The 20,326-nt window shown below is 49.0% G+C and overlaps 1 protein-coding gene across 2 annotated transcripts; it reads left to right on the forward strand.

Moving 5' to 3' along the window:
• The first annotated feature begins 5,576 nt into the window (after positions 1-5,576).
• CFAP298 (cilia and flagella associated protein 298) lies at positions 5,577-18,677 on the forward strand. Of its 2 annotated transcripts, none has more exons than XM_069549319.1 (8): positions 5,577-5,691; positions 5,774-6,687; positions 9,809-9,976; positions 11,683-11,750; positions 14,890-15,048; positions 16,332-16,463; positions 17,978-18,073; positions 18,369-18,677. In XM_069549319.1, exons 2-8 carry the CDS (start codon positions 6,549-6,551, stop codon positions 18,477-18,479), a joined length of 873 nt encoding a protein of 290 aa, XP_069405420.1. In that variant the 5' UTR covers positions 5,577-5,691; positions 5,774-6,548; the 3' UTR covers positions 18,480-18,677. The 2 variants fall into 2 exon arrangements, with proteins under 2 accessions (XP_069405420.1, XP_069405429.1); XM_069549328.1 differs by having other exon boundaries at positions 5,587-5,691; positions 5,795-6,687.
• The last annotated feature ends 1,649 nt before the right edge of the window (positions 18,678-20,326 follow it).

Raw genomic sequence — 20,326 nt, forward strand, 5'->3', positions numbered from 1 at the left:
TTTTCTAAATAGATTGTTTTTTAACTGTCATGTTTTGAGGGCTCTTTGTATATTCTAGAGACTCCACCTCTGTTGAATATGTGCTTTGTAAATATATTTCTCTGTCTATCGCTTATCTTTCAGCCTCTCCACATGATTTATAGCCAGATCCTAAGCCCTGCAGGTCCACAATTACCAGCATGAGTGACTGACACAGGAAAACCAAACTCATGTATAAAGCAAAATGCCACTTTATTAATGTTAGGAAAAAAGTCTGACCACATCAAGATATCAAACGGGGAAAAATGGGAACTCACACATTGTTGGTGAGAGGGCAAATTGGCACATCAGTTCTAGAGAACAATTAAATAACATCCAGTAGGACTTCCCTGACGGTCCAGTCATTAAGAACCCACCTGCCAATGCAAGGGGGACATGGATTCGATCCCTGGTCTAGGAAGATTCCACACGTTGCTGAGCAACGAAGCCCACGCACCTCAATGCTATGCTACGGGAGAAGCCATCACCATGAGAAGACAGTGCACCACAACTAGAGGACGCTTTTGAAGAGGACAAAGACCCGGCACAGCCAAAGAATGATTCATTTAAAAATATATAAATCATGTCCAGTATAAGGCTCATATATTCTATCACAACATATTTGACTTAGAAATTCTAGGACAAGTGGAGTAGGAATGCACATTGTTTGTAATGGTGAAAACTAGAAAGAAACTAACCATCAAGGGAATGGAGTGACCTATTTCTGGTGGAATGTAGTAGTGAAAATAAGTGAATGAAATTTTAGTAAATTTCATTATGGAGCCATAAAGCAAGGTACAAAATAATACAGTATGACATTAGTTATATCAAATTTAAAACATACCAAACAGTGTTCTCTATTTGTTAGGGATACATATGTGTGTTATGTATGTATGCTCAGTCCCTCAGATTTTTACGACTCTGCGACCCTATGGACTGTACCCCACCAGGCCATGGGATTTTCCAGGGAAGAGGACTGGAGTGGGTTGCCATTTCTTTCTCTAGAGAATCTTCCTGACCCAGGATCGAATCCACATCTCCTGGGTCTCCTGCATTACAGCCGGATTCTTTACCTGCTGAGCCATGGGGGAAGTCCCACATACATGTGTTAATGGTATTAAAACAGTTTTTTTTTCAGTACAGTAAAAATTTTCCTTTTCTCTCTGGTTTCCTGATATTTAGCAGTCAACATGAATGCCCCATTAATTACCTGTACTGGAGTGTTTATCACTACTAATGGATTGCTTCAGCAGATACAAATGCTTATAAGATGCCCTTTACCCTAGAAAGGAAACAGTACCTAAAACATTTAGAGATAATAAGCCAAAGTACATAGGAACACACAGATGTCATATTTGTCTTCAAACTCAGAACCCACTTGGGTGACAATACAATAGGCTTTGGCATGATTTATGATCACTTAACTTTGATGCTGGGAGAGATTGGGGGCAGGAGAGGAAGGGGACGACAGAGGATGAGATGGCTGGATGGCATCACTGACTCGATGGACGCAGGTCTGAGTGAACTCCGGGAGATGGTGATGAACAGGGAGGCCTGGCGTGCTGCAATTCATGGGGTCGCAAAGAGTCGGACACGACTGAGCGACTGAACTGAACTGAACTAAAACTACAACGAGGAAAGTGAAGTCACTCAGTCATGTCTGACTCTTTGTGACCCCGTGGGCTATAGCCCTCCAGGCTCCTCTGTCCATGGGATTCTCCAGACAAGAGTACTGGAGTGGGTTGCCATTTCCTTCTCCAGGGTATCTTCCCAACCCAGGGATCGAACCCAGGTCTCCTGCATTGCAGGAGATGCTTTATCCCCTGAGCCACCAGGGAAGCCGTGAGGAAGAGCTACACACAAAATTTGTATGACACGGCCTGTGTGAGAAAAAAAGGACCTTAAGAAAACACAGAAAGGAATGCAGTGTAAGAATACAAAGGCAAATAGCAATGCTGACAAAGATTAAAGATGGTGCAGGTGTTTGACCTGTGACAACGTACTTAATGGGCTTCCTTGGTGGCCCAGTGGTAAAAAGACTCTGCCTGCCAAGTCAGAGACCCAAGTTCAATTCCTGGGGTGGGAAGATTCCTTGGAGAAGGGAATGACAACCCACTCCAGTGTTCTTGCCTGGAGAATCCCGTGGACAGAGGAGGCTCTCAGGGTACAGTCCAAGGGGTTATGGACACAACTTAGCGCCTAAACAATAACAATGTAAAGTTAGTAAGTACATACCTAAACATAACTGGATGACCAGTACAAACATGGGTTTTCTATTCTTTTCATTCCTTTTACATTTATTAAAAATTATACCCTGAGATCCTGTCTGTAATACATGTGTGTGGATATATGGTTCTCACTACCTAGAAGGCTATATATAAAGCAAGTTTTAAGCAGGAGTGGCCTGATGGATACTTAGTTGGATTCAGGAGAAAATCAGAGGAGGATCTTACAGCCAGCAGTCAGGACGTAGGTGAACCCAGTAGACCCCTTTCTCCTTGTGGGTAAAAGACATTTCCCAGTCTGACCAGTACTGCATGTTCCAGGGTCTCGGTGATCCCTGCCCCAACAGTTCAGTTCAGTTCAGTCGCTCAGTCGTGTCCGACTCTTTGCGACCCCATGAATTGCAGCATGCCAGGCCTCCCTGTCCATCACCAAATCCCGGAGTTCACTCAGACTCATGTCCATCGAGTCGGTGATGCCATCTAGCCATCTCATCCTCGGTCATCCCCTTCTCCTCCTGCCCCCAATCCCTCCCAGCATCAGAGTCTTTTCCAATGAGTCAACTCTTCGCATGAGGTGGCCAAAGTACTGGAGTTTCAGCTTTAGCATCGTTCCTTCCAAAGAAATCCCAGGGCTGATCTCCTTCAGAATGGACTGGTTGGATCTCCTTGCAGTCCAAGGGACTCTCAAGAGTCTTCTCCAACACCACAGTTCAAAAGCATCAATTCTTCGGCGCTTAGCCTTCTTCACAGTCCAACTCTCATCCATACATGACCACAGGAAAAACCATAGCCTTGACTAGACGGACCTTAGTCGGCAAAGTAATGTCTCTGCTTTTGAATATACTAGCTAGGTTGGTCATAACTTTTCTCCCAAGGAGTAAGCGTCTTTTAATTTCATGGCTGCAGTCACCATCTGCAGTGATTTTGGAGCCCAAAAAAATAAAGTCTGACACTGTTTCCCCATCTATTTCCCATGAAGTGATGGGACCAGATGCCATGATCTTTGTTTTCTGAATGTTGAGCCGACTTTTTCGCTCTCCTCTTTCACTTTCATCAAGAGGCTTTTTAGTTCCTCTTCACTTTCTGCCATAAGGGTGGTGTCATCTGCATATGTGAGGTTATTGATATTTCTCCCATTAGTCTTGATTCCAGCTTGTGTTTCTTCCACTCCAGCGTTTCTCATGATGTACTCTGCATAGAAGTTAAATAAGCAGGGTGACAATATACAGCCTTGACGTACTCCTTTTCCCATTTGGAACCAGTCTGTTGTTCCATGTCCAGTTCTAACTGTTGCTTCCTGACCTGCATACAGATTTCTCAAGAGGCAGGTCAGGTGGTCTGGTATTCCCAACTCTTTCAGAATTTTCCACAGTTTATTGTGATCCACACAGTCAAAGGCTTTGGCATAGTCAATAAAGCAGAAATAGATGTTTTTCTGGAACTCTCTTGCTTTTTCCATGATCCAGTGGATGTTGGAAATTTGATCTCTGGTTCCTCTGCCTTTTCTAAAACCAGCTTGAACATCAGGGAGTTCACGGTTCACGTATTGCTAAAGCCTGGCTTGGAGAATTTTCAGCATTACTTTACTAGCATGTGAGATGAGTGCAATTGTGCAGTAGTTTGAGCATTCTTTGGCATTGCCTTTCTTTGGAATTGGAATGAAAACTGACCTTTTCCAGTCCTGTGGCCACTGCTGTTTTCCAAATTTTCTGGCATATTGAGTGCAGCACTTTCACAGCATCTTTCAGGATTTGAAACAGCTCAACTGGAATTCCATCACCTCCACTAGCTTTGTTCATAGTGATGCTTTCTAAGGCCCACTTGACTTCACTTTCCAAGATGTCTGGCTCTAGATTAGTGACCACATCATCATGATTATCTGGGTCGTGAAGATCTTTTTTGTACAGTTCTTCTGTGTATTCTTGCCACCTCTTCTTAATATCTTCTTGAACGGTTTTATGAAGACCTACAAGACCTTTTAGAACTAACACCCAAAAAAGATGTCCTTTTCATTATAGGAGACTGGAATGCAAAAGTAGGAAATCAAGAAACACCTGGAGTAACAGGCAAATTTGGCCTTGGAATGCGGAATGAAGCAGGGCAAAGACTAATAGAGTTTTGCCAAGAAAGTGCACTGGTCATAGCAAACACCCTCTTCCAACAACACAAGAGAAGACTCTACACATGGACATCACCAGATGGTCAACACCAAAATCAGATTGATTATATTCTATGCAGCCAAAGATGGAGATGCTCTATACAGTCAACAAAAACAAGACCAGGAGCTGACTGTGGCTCAGATCATGAACTCCTTATTACCAAATTCAGACTTAAATTGAAGAAAGTAGGGAAAACCACTAGACCATTCAGGTATGACCTAAATCAAATCCCTTATGATTATACAGTGGAAGTGAGAAATAGATTAAGGGCCTAGCTCTGATAGAGTGCCTGATGAACTATGGACGGAGGTTCATGACATTGTACAGGAGACAGGGATCAAGACTATCCCCATGGAAAAGAAATGCAAAAAAGCAAAATGGCTGTCTGGGGAGGCCTTACAAATAGCTGTGGAAAGAAGAGAGGCGAAAAGCAAAGGAGAAAAGGAAAGATATAAGCATCTGAATGCAGAGTTCCAAAGAATAGCAAGAAGAGATAAGAAAGCCTTCAGCGATCAATGCAAAGAAATAGAGGAAAACAACAGAATGGGAAAGACTATCGAGATCTCTTCAAGAAAATTAGAGATACCAAGGGAACATTTCATGTAAAGATGGGCTCGATTAAGGACAGAAATGGTATGGACCTAACAGAAGCCCCGACAGTACTAGAGACGAAAACACACCTATCTCCCCTCTGGGCGCCGTCCCCCTTCTATCCAGTATCATTCTAGCGGTCTTCACATGAGGCTCTGGGTTGCCTCGACGCATTCCCAGGCCTACAGTCTCCCACTTTCTTCCTCTGCCCGGGAACTTCAGGGATACAGATTCAATGCAGGGAGTCAAAGTGTCAGGTATGCGGAGTGGCAGGTGCTTGTAAAATTCAAATCAATTCGTATTCGGCAAGGCCCTTCCAAAGAGACAACCAGGGGTGGGGAGCCTCGATAACTTTGCGAGGGCCTCGTGAAAAAGGACTCAGTGCAAACGTTACCCAACCCTTTAAGACATTCCCTGACCATCCTATCTAAAAAGTGAATCACCCTGTTTAATTTTTACTTTTTAAAATCTGCCTTATCCGTTTATGTTTCCTTTCTTTTTGTCACTTACACCGAATACAAGCTCCATGAGAGCCGTGACCCTGGACCTGCCGCCCTGTTTGGGAATAAACAGCGCCGCCCACGACTGCCTTTAGTATTTTGCTGGACAGTGAATGACAACACTTTGGGGAGCGTCGTTCCGGCGTCAGCCGCGTCAAATACACTAGACTTGGGGATCCGAATCACCCGCACGAAAAAGTACGGGCACATTCCCACATTCCTCAGTCCTGAAGACCAAAGAACCAGCAGCCGACGGTCTCTCTTCAGCGATACGTCACAGCCTCTCTCCTCTGCGTTCCAGACCGGAAGCAGCCGGAGGCGTTCCCGGAAGTCGAGGCTGCGGAAGGCGGAAAGGCTGGCGAGGTCTGGAGCGCCGGTGGGAACACTGCTGTGGGAGCTCGGCGCCTCTGGGTGCCCGCCATCCCCTCCCATTCCCGGTCGAGCAACCTCCCTGCCCCTCCCCTCCCAACTCCGTGGATGGAATCTCGGGCCCCCGGGGAGCCGACCGGGCGGCCAGAACTCCCCTCAGCCGGCTGGTTTGAGGGTTGCCACGGCCACAGCCACTTCCGGGAGCGGGGTCTCGGCGAAGTCGGCTCGGCCGGTGCGGGGTCCGGTCCGGGAGCCCCTCCCTGACTCTGCTCGGCTGCACCTACTGTGCCGGTAGTGGAGGGAGGCCCGGCTCCCCGCGCACCGTAGCTTCCCCACCCTCAGGGTCTGCACTTGAGCGGTGGGCCACAACCCCCGCCCTCACACCGCGTTTCTCTGTTCCTCGCGTTTCTTTGTTGCTCCTGGCAACAGCCACTTCCGGGAGGGGGGTGTTGTTCCCCTCCCCCCGCCCAGACAGTGTTTCTCTGTTGCTCCTGGCAACAGCCACTTCCGGGAGCGGAGCCGTTTTTCCCCCCGTTCCCCGACCCTGTCCCAGCACCGTGAGTGCTCGAACCCAGGGTTCCGGCCTCCTGGCAACCGTTAGTCGGTAATCTTCGCTGTCCGCCCGCGGAGGCGGGTGACCGCAGGCTGCTTGTCCCGGGCCTTCCGGCGAGGCTCCCGCGGCCACCATGGTTCTGCTGCACGTGAAGCGGGGCGACGAGAGCCAGTTCCTGCTGCAGGCGCCGGGGAGCTCGGAGCTGGAGGAGCTCACGGCGCAGGTGGCCCGGGTCTACAACGCGCGGCTCAAGGTTCAGCGCCTCTGCTCAGGTGCGGCGCGGGGCCTGGGAGGGGAGGAGAGAACCGGGCCCGCGGGGACGGGGCGAAGTTGGGCGGGACCCGCCAGGCCTCCTCGGGCCGGCTAGGGGCGACCGAGGGTCAGGCCGGTGAAGACTTTGCGAAGACGCGCAGCTGTCGGGCTTGACATGGGGACCGCGGGTTTCCTCAGAGATGCTTCCAGGAGCGGCTGCACCGCGTGGGAAATCAGTCCTGAATATTCATTGGAAGGACTGATGCTGAAGCTGAATCTCCAGTACTACCTGATGCAAAGAACTGACTTACTGGAAAAGACCCTGATGCTGGGAAAGATTGAAGGCGGGAGGAGAAGGGGATGACAGAGGATGAGATGGTTGGATGGCATCACCGACTCTGTGGAGATGAGTTTGCGTAAACTCCGGGAGTTGGTGATGGACAGGGAAGCCTGGCGTGCTGCAGTCCATGGGGTCGCAAAGAGTCGGACACGACTAAGCGACTGAACTGACTGCACCGCGTGGATGAGTGCTCGGAGCAGACAGGACGGGCCGCTCCAGGGCCTGGGGAGTCGGGACTGGGGCTCTGTAAGCAAAACAAACCGACCTAAGTCCCGTAACCGAGGAGGAGGGGAGGGGGGACGGGAGGTGGCACGGGAGAGAGCCTAGAGCCTGGGCCCCAGAGCAGGTGTAGGGGATCTCCACAAGTGTGAGAGGTGGGACGATCCCCGGGCCGATTTTTAAGAGTGAGTGTTCTCTTTTGAGATTTTGGAGATAGAGCAGTCTCCGGGGGGTTTGGTGGGGGTGGGAGAGCCACACAGCTTTGGGATGGTTTTCAAGGGCGAGAGACTGTAAGAGAGGCTCGGCGTTCTTGCCTCCTTCCGTGTTTCCTGCTCTAGGAAGCAGCCTGATCCTCATGTTACAGTGTTTTGGTCACTGGCCCCCGCCCCACCCCCACCCGCGGAGCGGCGACGGCCAATGCAACTTTCCAGCGCGCCAGAGATGTTCCCTGGCGGAGCAGTATGAGTCGTGTCCGACTGTTTGCGACTTTGTGGTCTGTCCACGGGATTCTCCAGGCAAGAATGCACTGGAGTGGGTGGCCGGTATCACAGGTGGCTGTTGAACACCGCCAAGACACTGCATTCTTTATTTCAATTCATTTAAATGTAAATTCTAGCGGTAATGTGCCTGCCAATGCAGAAGACATAAAAGCCACAGGGTTCAATCCCTGAGCTGGGCAGAGCCCTGGAGGAGGACATGGCAACCTACTCCAGTAATCTTGCCTGGAGAATCCCATGGACAGAGGATGCCTGACGTCCATGGGGTCGCAAAGAGTCGGACACGACTGAAAGGAGTTAGCACTCAGAGCCTCTTGAAGCTCCTAACTGTCGCCTTGGGCAGCACAGTGCTTGACTGTGTTAGTCCAGGTGTGATCCATGATGTCATTGTTTCTGTAACAGGTGATTTTTGTACCATAGAGTACTCCTTAAGGATCATAAACTATCCGTTCCTTAAGAACTCATTTATGGGTCATACCTATAGTTTCTTAGTAAAATTTACGACTCCAGGCCAAGCTCAATTAAGTGTTATTTTAAAATCAAAGCATCTGGGGGGAAGGGGGCCTCAGCTTCTTTTTCTGTGAAATTATCAGTTGAAAAGTGGTGTTGATTGTTCAGAGTCTCATTAGTGAACAGGAAACCCATTCATTTAATCTGTGCTACCTGCTCAGTCGTGTCTTGACTCTTTGCATCCCCATGGACTGTAGCCCGCCAGGTTCCTCTGCCTATGGAAGTTTCCAGGCAAGAGTACTGGAGTGGGGTGCCCTTTCTTCCAGGGGAATCTTCCCAACCCAGGGATCCAACCTGCATCTGGCAGGCGGATTCTTTTCCTAGTAGCTCAGATGGTAAAGCATCCACCTGCAATGCAGGAGACCTGGCTTCAGTCCCTGGGTCAGGAAGATCCCCTGGAAAAGGAAATGGCAACCCACTCCAGTATCCTTGCCTGAAGAATCCCACGGACAGAGGAGCCTGGCGGGCTACAGTCCATGGGGTCACCAAGAGTCTGACACGACTAAGAGACTAGCGCACAGCATCACTTGTCTATAGTCCTTATTATGGACCTACGTTCAGGTGGCTGTACCCAAAGACAAGGACAAATGAGGCCAGTTCCTTGTTCCCCACTTCCCTCGTCCCCAGATACTTACAGTCGGGTTGGGAGAGAGAAACAATAAGTATCCCATAAATGGCCCATTAAGTTGGACCATTTGTTCCATCAGTTCAGTTCAGTCGCTCAGTTGTGTCTGACTCTTTGCAACCCCATGGACTGCAGCACGCCAGGCTTCCCTGTCCATCACCAGCTCCCAGAGCTGGCGCAAATTCATGTCCATCGAGTTGGTAATTTGTTCTGTAGTATTTGTTCCATAGTATTGTGTTATTACAGGCCACCTGGTGTCTTCTCAAAGTGCTACGAAGACCCCACATACCTGTTTCATATGAAAGAAGGGAGCGAGAGAAGGAAGAAAGGCAATTTTGCAAGGTTAAAACGTGGACTCATTTTGGGGTGAATACATGTGGAACAGGAAAAATAGAAAGCATGCATCTGAACAGTGAACATGATACTAGAAAATCGAGGTGTTTTCCGGTCTCTGCCACCGCGGAAGGGCTGCAGTAGTAGCAGCGTGACCTGAGAAAGCCTCAGGTGATTCCGCCGCGAATTGGGGAAGATGGGGATGGTGATAACTGTCTTGGCCTACTTCACAAGGAGAAATTGAGATAATCTATGTGAACGTACTTGCAAAACCATAATGCCCTATGTGGGTATGTATTCAACCTGTCAGTGAACTTGAATTTATGCCTCCTGAGTGCCAGGAGGCATAACATAGCACAGAGGATTGGAGCACAGAAACTGTAGCCTGTGACCGGTGGGCGAGCCCCCAGACGCTCTGCTTCTGTTGATCTAGGATGTATCGGTGAGCATTTGTCAGAGGTCAGGGACAGGTATGCCATAGCAAGTGACATCTCAGTGTCTGTTAAATAAAATAGCCAACGGGCCCCTGACCTCTAGGAAGCTTCCATTCCAGTGAAGTGTAAGGTGTTATAATAATGACTGTGATGCATATTGTCTAACTTCCTTTTGTTTTTAAGAAATGGAAGAATTAGCAGAACATGGTGTATTTCTGCCTCCTAATATGCAAGGACTGACTGATGAACAGATTGAAGAATTGAAATTAAAGGATGAATGGGGTGAAAAATGTATCCCTAGTGGAGGCTCAGTATTTAAAAAAGATGACATTGGACGGAGGAATGGACAAGGTAATCCAGCATTTTTCTTCTCTGCGCATGCCTGAATGTAACAGTCAGTGTGAAAACAGTCTTCAAGTTAAAAAACTGACCTCAGTATTTCTATTCAAACTTAAAAAATACTGTACCATATAACTCCTTGTTGTTGTTCAGTTGCTAAGTTGTGTCGAACTCTTTTATGACCCCATGGACTGTAGCCCGCTAGGCTCCTCTTGTCCATGGGGTTTTCCAGGCAAGAATACTGGAGTGGGTTGCCATTTCCTTTTCCAGGGGATCTTCCGGACCCAGGGATTGAATCCTGGGTTTCCTGCATTGCAGGCAGATTCGTTAGCGTCTGAGTTACCAGGGAAGCCCTATTAACTCCTTGTAGCAAAACGCTCAGAGAAGGCAATGGCGCCCCACTCCAGTGCTCTTGCCTGGAAAACCCCATAGACGGAGGAGCCTGGTGGGCTTTAGTCCATGGGCTCGTGAAGAGTCGGACACGACTGAGCGACTTCCCTTTCACTTTTCACTTTCATGCATTGGAGAAGGAAATGGCAACCCACTCCAGTGTTCTTGCCTGGAGAATCCCAGGGACGGGGGAGCCTGGTGGGCTGCCGTCTATGGGGTCGCACAGAGTCGGACACGACTGAAGCGACTTAGCAGCAGCAGCAAAACACTAATCCAGGATGAATTAGATGGAAAAAAAGGCCTCTGTCTTCTTGTTCTTACTAAGTTTCAGCTAGCTTTTAAATGTAGTAGATGAACCATAAGAAATTACCAACTTTATAGGCAACAAATGATTGAAAATTGGCATATTCATATCATTCAGTTTAATAGTCTAAGGGGATAATCGTTGAAAATGTATTGCAGGGTATGTTTTGTTACAGTTTGTACATCAGAGTTTATTTAGCGATTCTGTGTGGAAAGAGGAAATGAATGTCAGCCCAGCAGTCTCCACTTGAATTGACGACAGGCCTCTCTTGTGCAAAGCAATTTAGGACAGGCAGAATGCTAAAGAAATTAATCTCCTTTTAGTATATGGTTGTTCGTGTGGGATTGGAGGGGAAAAGGGGTGATAACCTATTTTGATACCATATCCCTTTCAACCTGCATAAAAAGCTCCCTTGAAAGGATTATAATTGATCAGTTAACAAACACTTAAGTACCTATTATACCCTTAAAACACTCTTAAAAGCAAAAGAAAGAAAGTGTCCATGCGAAAGAAAGCCTTTGCATGCTCGGAAAAAAAAAATTAATATTGAGGATAAGAGGAATTTCCATTAATGGTATTTATTTTGCACTTTAGCCTAGAAAATAATAATAGTTGGTTGTCTTCCACATCTTTTCAGACCTAAATCCATTCTCAATTTGGAGAGATTTTTTTTGCTTTTTAGCTAGAATTGCATCAAAGAACTAAATCATAGTACTTATAAAAACAATTAACAGAACATTACCAGTTCTCTATTCATCTTTAAATCAAGATTGTGTTAATCACTTTGTTTTAGTACAGTTTTGTATTTCTAGTATTTTCAATGACTAAGTACCAGTGTTATTTATTAAGAATACCAAGTTTGAGAACTTAACTAACTTCTGACAGCCAGCTTTCCTATGCCCTTTGCCTGGATTCCATTCTTGTACTTTCTCTCATCTCACTTCCTCCCTGACTCAGACAGAAGGGGTTAAGAAGAATCCTAAAGATGGCTGTTTCTCTCTCCCTTTCCTTTTTTTATTTTTAGCTCCAAATGAAAAAATGAAGCAAGTTATAAAGAAGACTATAGAAGAAGCCAAAGCCATAATATCTAAGGTTAGCTTCTTAAATGATGTTCTAAACCTTGTCTTTTGAAATACAAATTCCAAAAGCCAGCCAGCTCTTTTTCATTCTTTTTTTCTTTCTCTTTCTGTCTGTCTCTTTCCTCCTCTCCCACCGCACCCCACCCCGCTTCCTTCCAGAGGCAAAGGAAACAAACATGTTTAGAGTGGGCCTTAGCTTGTTTTTTCTTTCCCTTTCTTTCCCACAATCCTCTCAGTTTCTTCAGGGCAGATAACAATGGTTACTGGCTTGTGTAAAGGTGGCTCAGGTATGGATTGGTGTGCATATGATTTCGCTTCCTTAGCCTTTTTTCCTTTTTAGTTGAGCTATTCTTGATTCACAATGTTGTGTTACTTTCAGGTATACCACATAGTGGTTTTTTCCTTCCGATTATACTGAATATAAGTCCACGTGCTATTCAGTAAATCCTTGCTGCTTATCTATTTTACGGGGCATAGTTTGTGTCCGTTAAGAACCAAAGAAAGGCAAGTAGGGCAGATGCGAACCTTATGGCCGCTCACTGGATCTGCAGAACCTGATTGACACAACAGGTGTACATTATGAGTTAGCGCTTTGTAATCATCTGAAGTACTTACACACAAAATGCTTCATTGAAGGAGAAACGTAAGTCAGACTGTTGACAGGCATAGGCTGTGAGTCTGGAGGACGGTAATTTAAGGGTTTTTTGGGAATTGAGTGGCTTTTGTTTACGACGATCCTTGCCCCCACCCTCCCTCCACCATGGGTCTTCTTCCTGGAAAACTGCTGCTTCTCCTGTCCCTCCCAGTGCTCTGGGTATCATTGTGATTCCTAAGCCAGCGAATCCTTTAAGTGATTCAGGGGAGCATGCTTTTCTGCCTGTCAATATAGGAAAGGCTTCGGTTCAACCCAGGGTTTACAAAATGCATTTGGCTGCAGAGACCTTTTTTTTTAAAGGATGAATGTGAAAGTCGCTCAGTTGTTTCCAAATCTTTGGGACCCCATGGGCTGTAGCCCGCCAGGCTCCTCTATCCATGGGATTCTCCAGGCAAGAATGTTGAAATGGGTTGCCATTTCATTCTCCAGGAGATCTTTCCAACCCAGGGATCGAACCTGGGTCTCCCGCATTGCAGGCAGACTGTTTACCGTCTGGGCCACCAGGGAAGCCCAGAAGGATAGATAATAACTAGTAACATGTAGTCAAGTTGGCCCATCCATCCCAGAACAGGTTAGGAGAGCAGTGGCATGGGCCCTACCCCGCCCGCTCCACTCCCCAACGCCTCCTCCTGGGGAAATCCTTCCTGTGCGTTTATGTCACTTCTTCCCGCTGCCTGTGTGTATTTTTATGTTGTCATTTCATAGTTTAGAGACGGCTTTCACAGGTCTTCCAGTCGCTTTTCTGCAGCAGTTTGCCCAAAGTGGCAGAGCCCATGCGGCCAGGGCTCGATTCTCACCCAGGGCCCTTCATGTAGCCCCAACATGTAGCTGGCTGGGCTCCCACCTCCCCAGACCTGCCACGTCGGGGGCAGCTAGCCCCATGGGTCAGAACACGCGGCAGACAGGTGGGCACTCAGATCCCAGTAGCCCCACCGTACAGCCCCTGGGCCCCAAGCCTCCGCCTCCATCGCTCAGGTTCCTCCGGGGGAGTGTGGAAGGTGGTGGGACATCCAAGCTGGGGCCCCTTGAGGGCAGCGACATCTGTGCACTCATCCCCCTGGGACCCACCCTCCGCCAAAAGCGGGAGCCCAGGACTGCGGGGAATCTGCCATCCTTGACTTTTTCTGTCCCCCGCCATGGTGCCTGGTCAGGACCACCACCCTTGGTATCAGTGGAGCTTTTGTAGAAAGTGACCCCCTGGCGCCCCTATCTGGGCATATTGAGGGGGGTGGCGTTCTCTGGTCCGGACCCCCGGGGCTAGTGGACCCTCACACCACCTGTGGGCGCGGGCCCCTCCCGGGGAGGCCCGATACATGTGATGGGGGTTTCTGACTTGGAAACAATTTCATAAGCTGCCCTGGGAGTAGGTAAGGCAAGAGAGGCCCCCAGAACCTCAGGCCCGATCCTCCCAGGTTTCTGAGAACCTGGCCACTGTTTTCTTCCCCCCACAGACATGGCCACCTTGGGGCCCCCAGTGGCCCTCGAGCGGCAAATCCAGAAGCCTCTCCCATCTGACTCCTGAATCACATCTGACTTTGCACCACATCCACGGGTCTCCTCTCGCAGCTTCTGGTTGCTGTTTTCTCTTCGTCTTGCTGCTTAAATCCAGTGTTTCACCAAGTGTGTTAGCCTCAGCTCGCTTCTCTTTCTGTCCTTTCTTCCTTGGCGTTTTATCTTCTCTGCCAAATACCAGCTTCCACTCTCTGCAGATAATTCTCCAGTCTCTGTCCTCTACCCCAGAACCCTTATTTACTTGCAATCTGGGTTTCTTTCACCTGGAAGTCCAGCCAGCCCTTCAAACTCAAGTTTTCTAGGCCTGAACTCCTGGATTCCTCTGCCGTGTGTTCTGTGTCGGAGCTGGCCCTTCCTGCAGACTTTTCATTTCTGTTAACACAACCACCAGTGTATCAGGGTCCCCTTTGTCACTGCCCCTCTGTCACCTGAATGCCTTGTCTGGTCCACGCGCTCCCACAATGCCTCTTGAATCCCAGCTGCTCTCCTCGTTTCCACAGTTACCACTTTGTTTACGGTCCCCCTGATTGTCTTTGTGTTCAGATGTCAGCTGGTGGGGGGGGGGGCCTGCAGTTCAGTGCGGCTCTAACACTGACTTACCCAGCGCTCGCGCAGACACCACGAGCTAAAGCATGAGGTCCCCGACCAGACTTACCTGGCGGTCCCGTAGTTAAGACTCCACGCTTCCACTGCAGGGGGCATAGGTTCGCTCCCTGGTCGGGAAGCTAAGATCCCAGGATTCTTGCCCTCGGAGTGTTCTCTGTGCTTCACCCCCTCGATGCCACTCATATTCTGCGTTATCACCGAGGCTGTGGTGGCCATGGCTCAGCCCCACAAATAGATCAGAGCCATGTGAGTAGCAGCACCACCTGATTCTGTCTGCTGCTCCGGCAGCAGCTGGCGTGAGTCTTGTACCAGAACCTGATTGACGTCTGTTGAGCTGATTGGCTGCATCATAGATAACAGTGCCCACAATTACTTCCAGAAACAAGTGGAAGCCAACGTCTGCATGACCATGGAGATGGTGAACGATGCCTTGGACCAGCTTCGAGGTGCCGTGATGATAGTTTATCCCATGGGGTTGCCGCCGTACGATCCCATCCGGATGGAATTTGAAAATAAAGAAGATTTGTCAGGGACTCAGGTATGTGGGTGGCTCTTGGGGTCTCTATAATGTGAGTTCATGCCTACCCCCGCCCCAGGGCAGAAGCCGCTCATGTTTGACCTCATATTTGTCCTGTGCTTCATACACAGCTTTCCATCTTGCTAGGCTCGGCCTCAGAGCAGAGTTGTGAATTCAGGGGAGGGCCCCAGAGGTTTGCTCCTGGTTCAGGGCTTGGCACACACACGAGCGGCAGAGGACGGAGGAGCTGAAACTTTTCCCGTTTTCTTTGGGAATTGGGAGGCACTGGGAAGCCAGTAACCTCATTTGTGCCTGATTCAGCCAGATGTCTTGGTCCCATTGATGGAATTTTGTGTTCTGGCCTTCTCTCTTGCTCCTGAATATTTTCCTAGCTTTATGCTCCACTTTCGCTTGTTTTTCTCATTTATTCCTTACCCTGTGGGGCAGTATCTTTTCCTCTGAGCCATCTTAAATAGGCAGGAGATGAAGAAGCAAACTGACAGCCCCGTTATGCCCACATGGATCCTCCTCAGCTTATGATGGGTTATGTCCCAACAAGCTTAACATAAGTTGAAAATAATTAATTGAAAATGCATTTAGTGCCCTCAATATCATAGCTTAGCCTCTCACCTGCATGAAATGTGCTCCAGAATACTTACATTAGCCAATAGTTAGAAAAAAATCATCCAACACAGAGCCTATTTTATAATGTGATTTACTAAATACTGTACCGAAAATGAAAAGCTGAACTGTTGTCTGGTAAAGAATGGTTGTCAGTGTATCGGTTGATTACCCTGATGATCATAAGCTCACCGCCACGGCCCAGCATCCCAAGAAAATATCACACTGTTATCACTAGACTGAGAAGAGATGAAAGTCAAAATTTGAAGTATGTTTTCTACTGAATGTGTATCCCTTTCACACCATCATGTGGTCAATAAGTCACAGATGAAATCGTCGTGAGTCGGGGACTTTTATATGTAAGCACCCAGCAGGATCCCCGTTTTCCTTCCTGGCCGTAGTCTAAAAATCCGTCTCAGAGGGGCCTTACATCACGCATGGATGAGGGTGCCAGTGAGACAGGATACCCACACCCCCCAGAGCAGGAAGTTACCCGAGTCAGGGTGTGAGTGGGGACTGACAGGGAAGGTGCCCAGGTGAGCGAGGGCGGTGAGTGGGCAGGGAAGCCGGTGCTCCCCGGGTCGGGAGGGCAGGGCACCGGAAGCCTGTCCCTCTCCGGGAGGGCCACTGACCATGCCGATGCCCCGGAACCCTTAAAGCCCGTTCTCACCCGTGGCCCTCAGGCAGGGCTCAACGTCATCAAAGAATCAGAGGCACAGCTGTGGTGGGCAGCCAAGGAGCTGAGACGTACCAAGAAGCTTTCAGACTATGTGGGGAAGAACGAAAAAACCAAAATCATCGTCAAGATTCAGCAGGTAAGCGCTTTGACTTTAATGTGTCACTGTTGGTTTTTTTTAACTTACTTTCACACTGATAAAAATTTATAGTACATCTGAAAGATTTAACACTCCCGAAGCAGGTACTCTAATCCTATTTGGTCCAAGCTTAAAACTGTCCTCTTTATGGAGCAACGGAAACTGGAAGGAAAGGGGGATCAGTTGACAGTACCTGGCGTTTGTTTGTTTTTTCCAGTATGAACAATGTATTATTTCCTTCTGGCAGGGCAGTATCTTCACTGCTGTGCCAGGGCTTTCTCCAGCTGGGCTGAGCAGGCCCTCCTCACTGTGCTGCGTGCGCTTCTCATTGCAGCGCAGGGCTCTAGGCGCTCAGGCTCCGTATTTGCGGTACATGAGCTCAGTTGCTCGTCAGTGTGTGGAATCTTCTGAGACAAGGCTTCGACCTGTGCCCCCTGCCCTGGCAGGTGGATCCTTAACCCCTGGACGACCAGGGGAGTCCTGGAGTTCCTTTTAACTAGGGGGAAAGGAGAGTGTACCAAGATGATTTCAGCTTTAAAAAATAGGGCTTACAAGTAACTCAAAACGCTTCTGGAGATGAAAAATGCAGCCCTGCGTGCTGGTCTCAAGGTTTTCAGAGTGCTGACGGCCTGTGAACGCGGTGGAGGGCTGGAGACCTGTAAAGACCTGGTGTAGAGCTGTGTGCCTGCAGACTGCTGTGTGCGTGCCCTCTCCTAAACCGTTTCTCTAAAGTTTGGGGGAAACAGGGTGGCCTCCACGATGATCGCTACCCCTTCCCCACTAGACCTGCGGTGGCTGGCTTGGGAATGGCTGTAACCAACACGCACTCCCCGGCCTCCACTGTGAGGGCCCAGAGCAAGAGTGAGACTCCCTTGACGATTCGCTTTGGATAATGAGAGATGCATGACCTGTTTCAGATCAGTTCAGTTCAGTCAGTCAGTCGTGTCCGACTCCTTGTGACCCCATGGACTGCAGCACACCAGGCCTCTCTGTCCATCACCAGCTCCTGGAATGTACTTAAGCTCATGTCCATTGAGTCGGTGATGGCATCCAACCATCTCATCCTCTGTCATCCCCTTCTCCCACCTTCAATCTTTCCCAGTATCAGGGTCTTTTCAAGTGAGTCAGCTCTTTGCATCAGGTGCCCAAAGTATTGGAGTTTCAGCTTCAGCATGACCTTGTTTAGCCGTCCACAAAGAACAGTTTGGGCTTTGGGCTTCCCAGTTGCACAGTGGTAAACAATCTGCCTGCCAGTGCAGGAGACCCAACAGACAGGGGATTCCATCCCTGGGTCGGGAAGATCCCTGGAGTAGGAAATGGCAACCCACTCCAGTATTCTTGCTTGGAGAGAATCCCATGGACAGAGGAGTCCAGGGGGTCACAAAGAGTCGGACCCACTGGAGCACAAAACAACAACTGAAGCAGCAAAGGCAGTTGTAAGACGTGAGCTGTACCCTCCCGGGTCATCCGTAGAAGGCCTTCACCCACAGTGCGCTGTCCCCTCGTCTTTTCAGAGGGGCCAGGGAGCTCCAGCTCGAGAGCCCATCATTAGCAGCGAGGAGCAGAAACAGCTGATGCTGTACTATCACAGAAGACAAGAGGAGCTCAAGGTACTGCGGGATGGGCTTCAACAGGGCAGACACTGGGGTGTTCACCCCTCTCCCCCGTGCCTCACCCAGGCCTTGGGGCAGCTGGGGGCCGTGGGTCCTGCAGGATGTGGCGGGGGGGGAGGGCTTTGGAGCTGCAGCCTCACCAACGCTGTGGGGCCTCTGCCCGGTGTCCCCCTGCATTAGAGTCTGGAGGTGTCCTGCTTCTCCAGGGAGGCGGGGAGTGGGGAGGTTGGTCGTGGATTCTGTAGAACACTTTCCTGGAATGCCCTCCTGAGCGAAACCCATGTATTTCCAGAAGCTGGAAGAAAACGATGATGACTCCTGTTTAAATTCTCCGTGGGCGGATAACACTGCTTTGAAAAGACATTTTCATGGCGTAAAAGACATAAAGTGGAGACCCAGATGAAGTTTGCCCATTGACAAAGCTTTCCAAAATATTAGCTCACCTTTCTTTAGGTAAAATAATAATAACCATAGCTTAAAACAAGACAGCTGCCACCCTTTGTGAACGTTGTTGAAATCTCTAGTTTTCCTTTCAGTTTGAATTTTTAAAGTAAAAGTGAGTTATTCAAGGTTTTGGAACATAATAAACACATCCTCAAAAGAATCTGGCTAAATTATTTTTATAATCTGTCTACTATTTGAGGCTTTTTATCTACTATTTGAGATACTGGAGGTATAGTTTCATTTTTCCTCCCTGATTGTTTGATTTTACATTCTCAGGATGTTGAAGGTACCTTTTCCTCCACAGCGAGTCAGGGGTCCCCTGTGGTACTTGGCCGTCAGTGGCCACTAGAGGCCGCCCGATGCTGAGTCTTGTTTCAGAGACGGCCGTGATGGGCCAGAGGGTCTAACCATAGTCTCCCAGCTTCAAAGGTGAAGTTCTGCCCCAGGTTATCAGCCATGATAACCTGGCTGGCCTTGTCTTCCAGGAGTGAAGGCCACACCTGTGAGGGAAGTTGGGTGGCCAGAGCAGGCTAGCCTTGAAATGGGACAGATCCCTGTGTCGTTTCTGGGCTTTTCCCGAAACCAAATGCAGACCCTGATGACGGACGGTTGTCCCGTGGGCTCAGCCTGCAGCTCCCAGCATGCTGAGCTTGGCCCTGAGACTGCCAGAGGTGAGCTGTGTTGGCTTGGTGGCCATCTGAGCCCTGGCTCATTCACCATCCCACCTGGCTTTCTGGTTCACCTTTTTGAGTTTTAAATTCTCCCAACTCATCTCTGCAAGTGTGGACGCTTCGGCAGCTCAAGGACATCTCTCCGGCTGTGCCGCCAGGGGCGGCCCACGCATCTGGTCCTGCTTCATTTGGCCCATAGAGGACTCCTCCCAGCGGGAGGAAAGGCATCATGCTTACTCCGAGGAGGAGCGAAGTGACACAGATGCCCCCTGGCCTGGTCTCCCTTGTGCCCACTGCTGTGCTGGCGCCCAGGGCAGGAGCTGGGACCCTCGGTTCCCAGGCCTGGTCCCATAGTGTTAGGCAGGGACTGGCCAGGTCTGCCCCTGCTCTTCTCCACACGCCAGCAAGGCTCGCTCAGACTCTTGTGGGTTGCCATTTCCTGCTCCCAGAGCTGACTACCTATTCGCATTTCTGCTGTTCTTGAGACTGCATCTTCTAAAGTGGCTTGTAACTTGACTGTATGCCTTGACTGTACCTTACTCTTGATTAAGTGTCAAATTTTGTAAAATCAAGTTTGCATCGGTTTTCTTGTTGACTTCCATTCTTTTAATTTTTATTGGCGTATGCTTAACAATGTTAGTTTCAGGCGTGACGTTCATTATGATCTTAAATGTCTCCATGGAGAGCTTGTGTCCTTAGGTGATATAAAGTTTGCAGTAAGATCCTGTGACTTCACTTGAGGAGCACCCGCTCTTGTCAGTGTCTAGTTGATGTGCAGGCATGACAGCCACACTCAACTTGCAAATAAACGTTAAGCCACAAGATCACAGTAGCTCTTCTTAAGAATCACTGTTTCCACGTCATTGTGAATTCTGGGCTCCCCTGGTGGCCCAGTGGTAAAGAATCAGCCGCCAGTGCAGGAGACGTGTTTCAGCCCTGATCCCGGAGGCCCCGCGTGCTGCAGGAACACTGGACCCTGGGGGCCACAGCCATTTTGCCTGTTGCTCTGGAGCCCAGGAGCGGCATCTGCTGGGCTCATTGCCCAACTGCTGGAAGCTATGCTCCCTAGAGCCCACGGACCTCAAGTGGAGAAAAGCCAGAGCAGCTTCGGAGACCCAGCACAGCCATAAATAAA

This window comes from Ovis canadensis, chromosome 1 (genome assembly GCF_042477335.2).
Source record: "Ovis canadensis isolate MfBH-ARS-UI-01 breed Bighorn chromosome 1, ARS-UI_OviCan_v2, whole genome shotgun sequence".
In the NCBI taxonomy this organism is placed as follows: domain Eukaryota; kingdom Metazoa; phylum Chordata; class Mammalia; order Artiodactyla; family Bovidae; genus Ovis; species Ovis canadensis.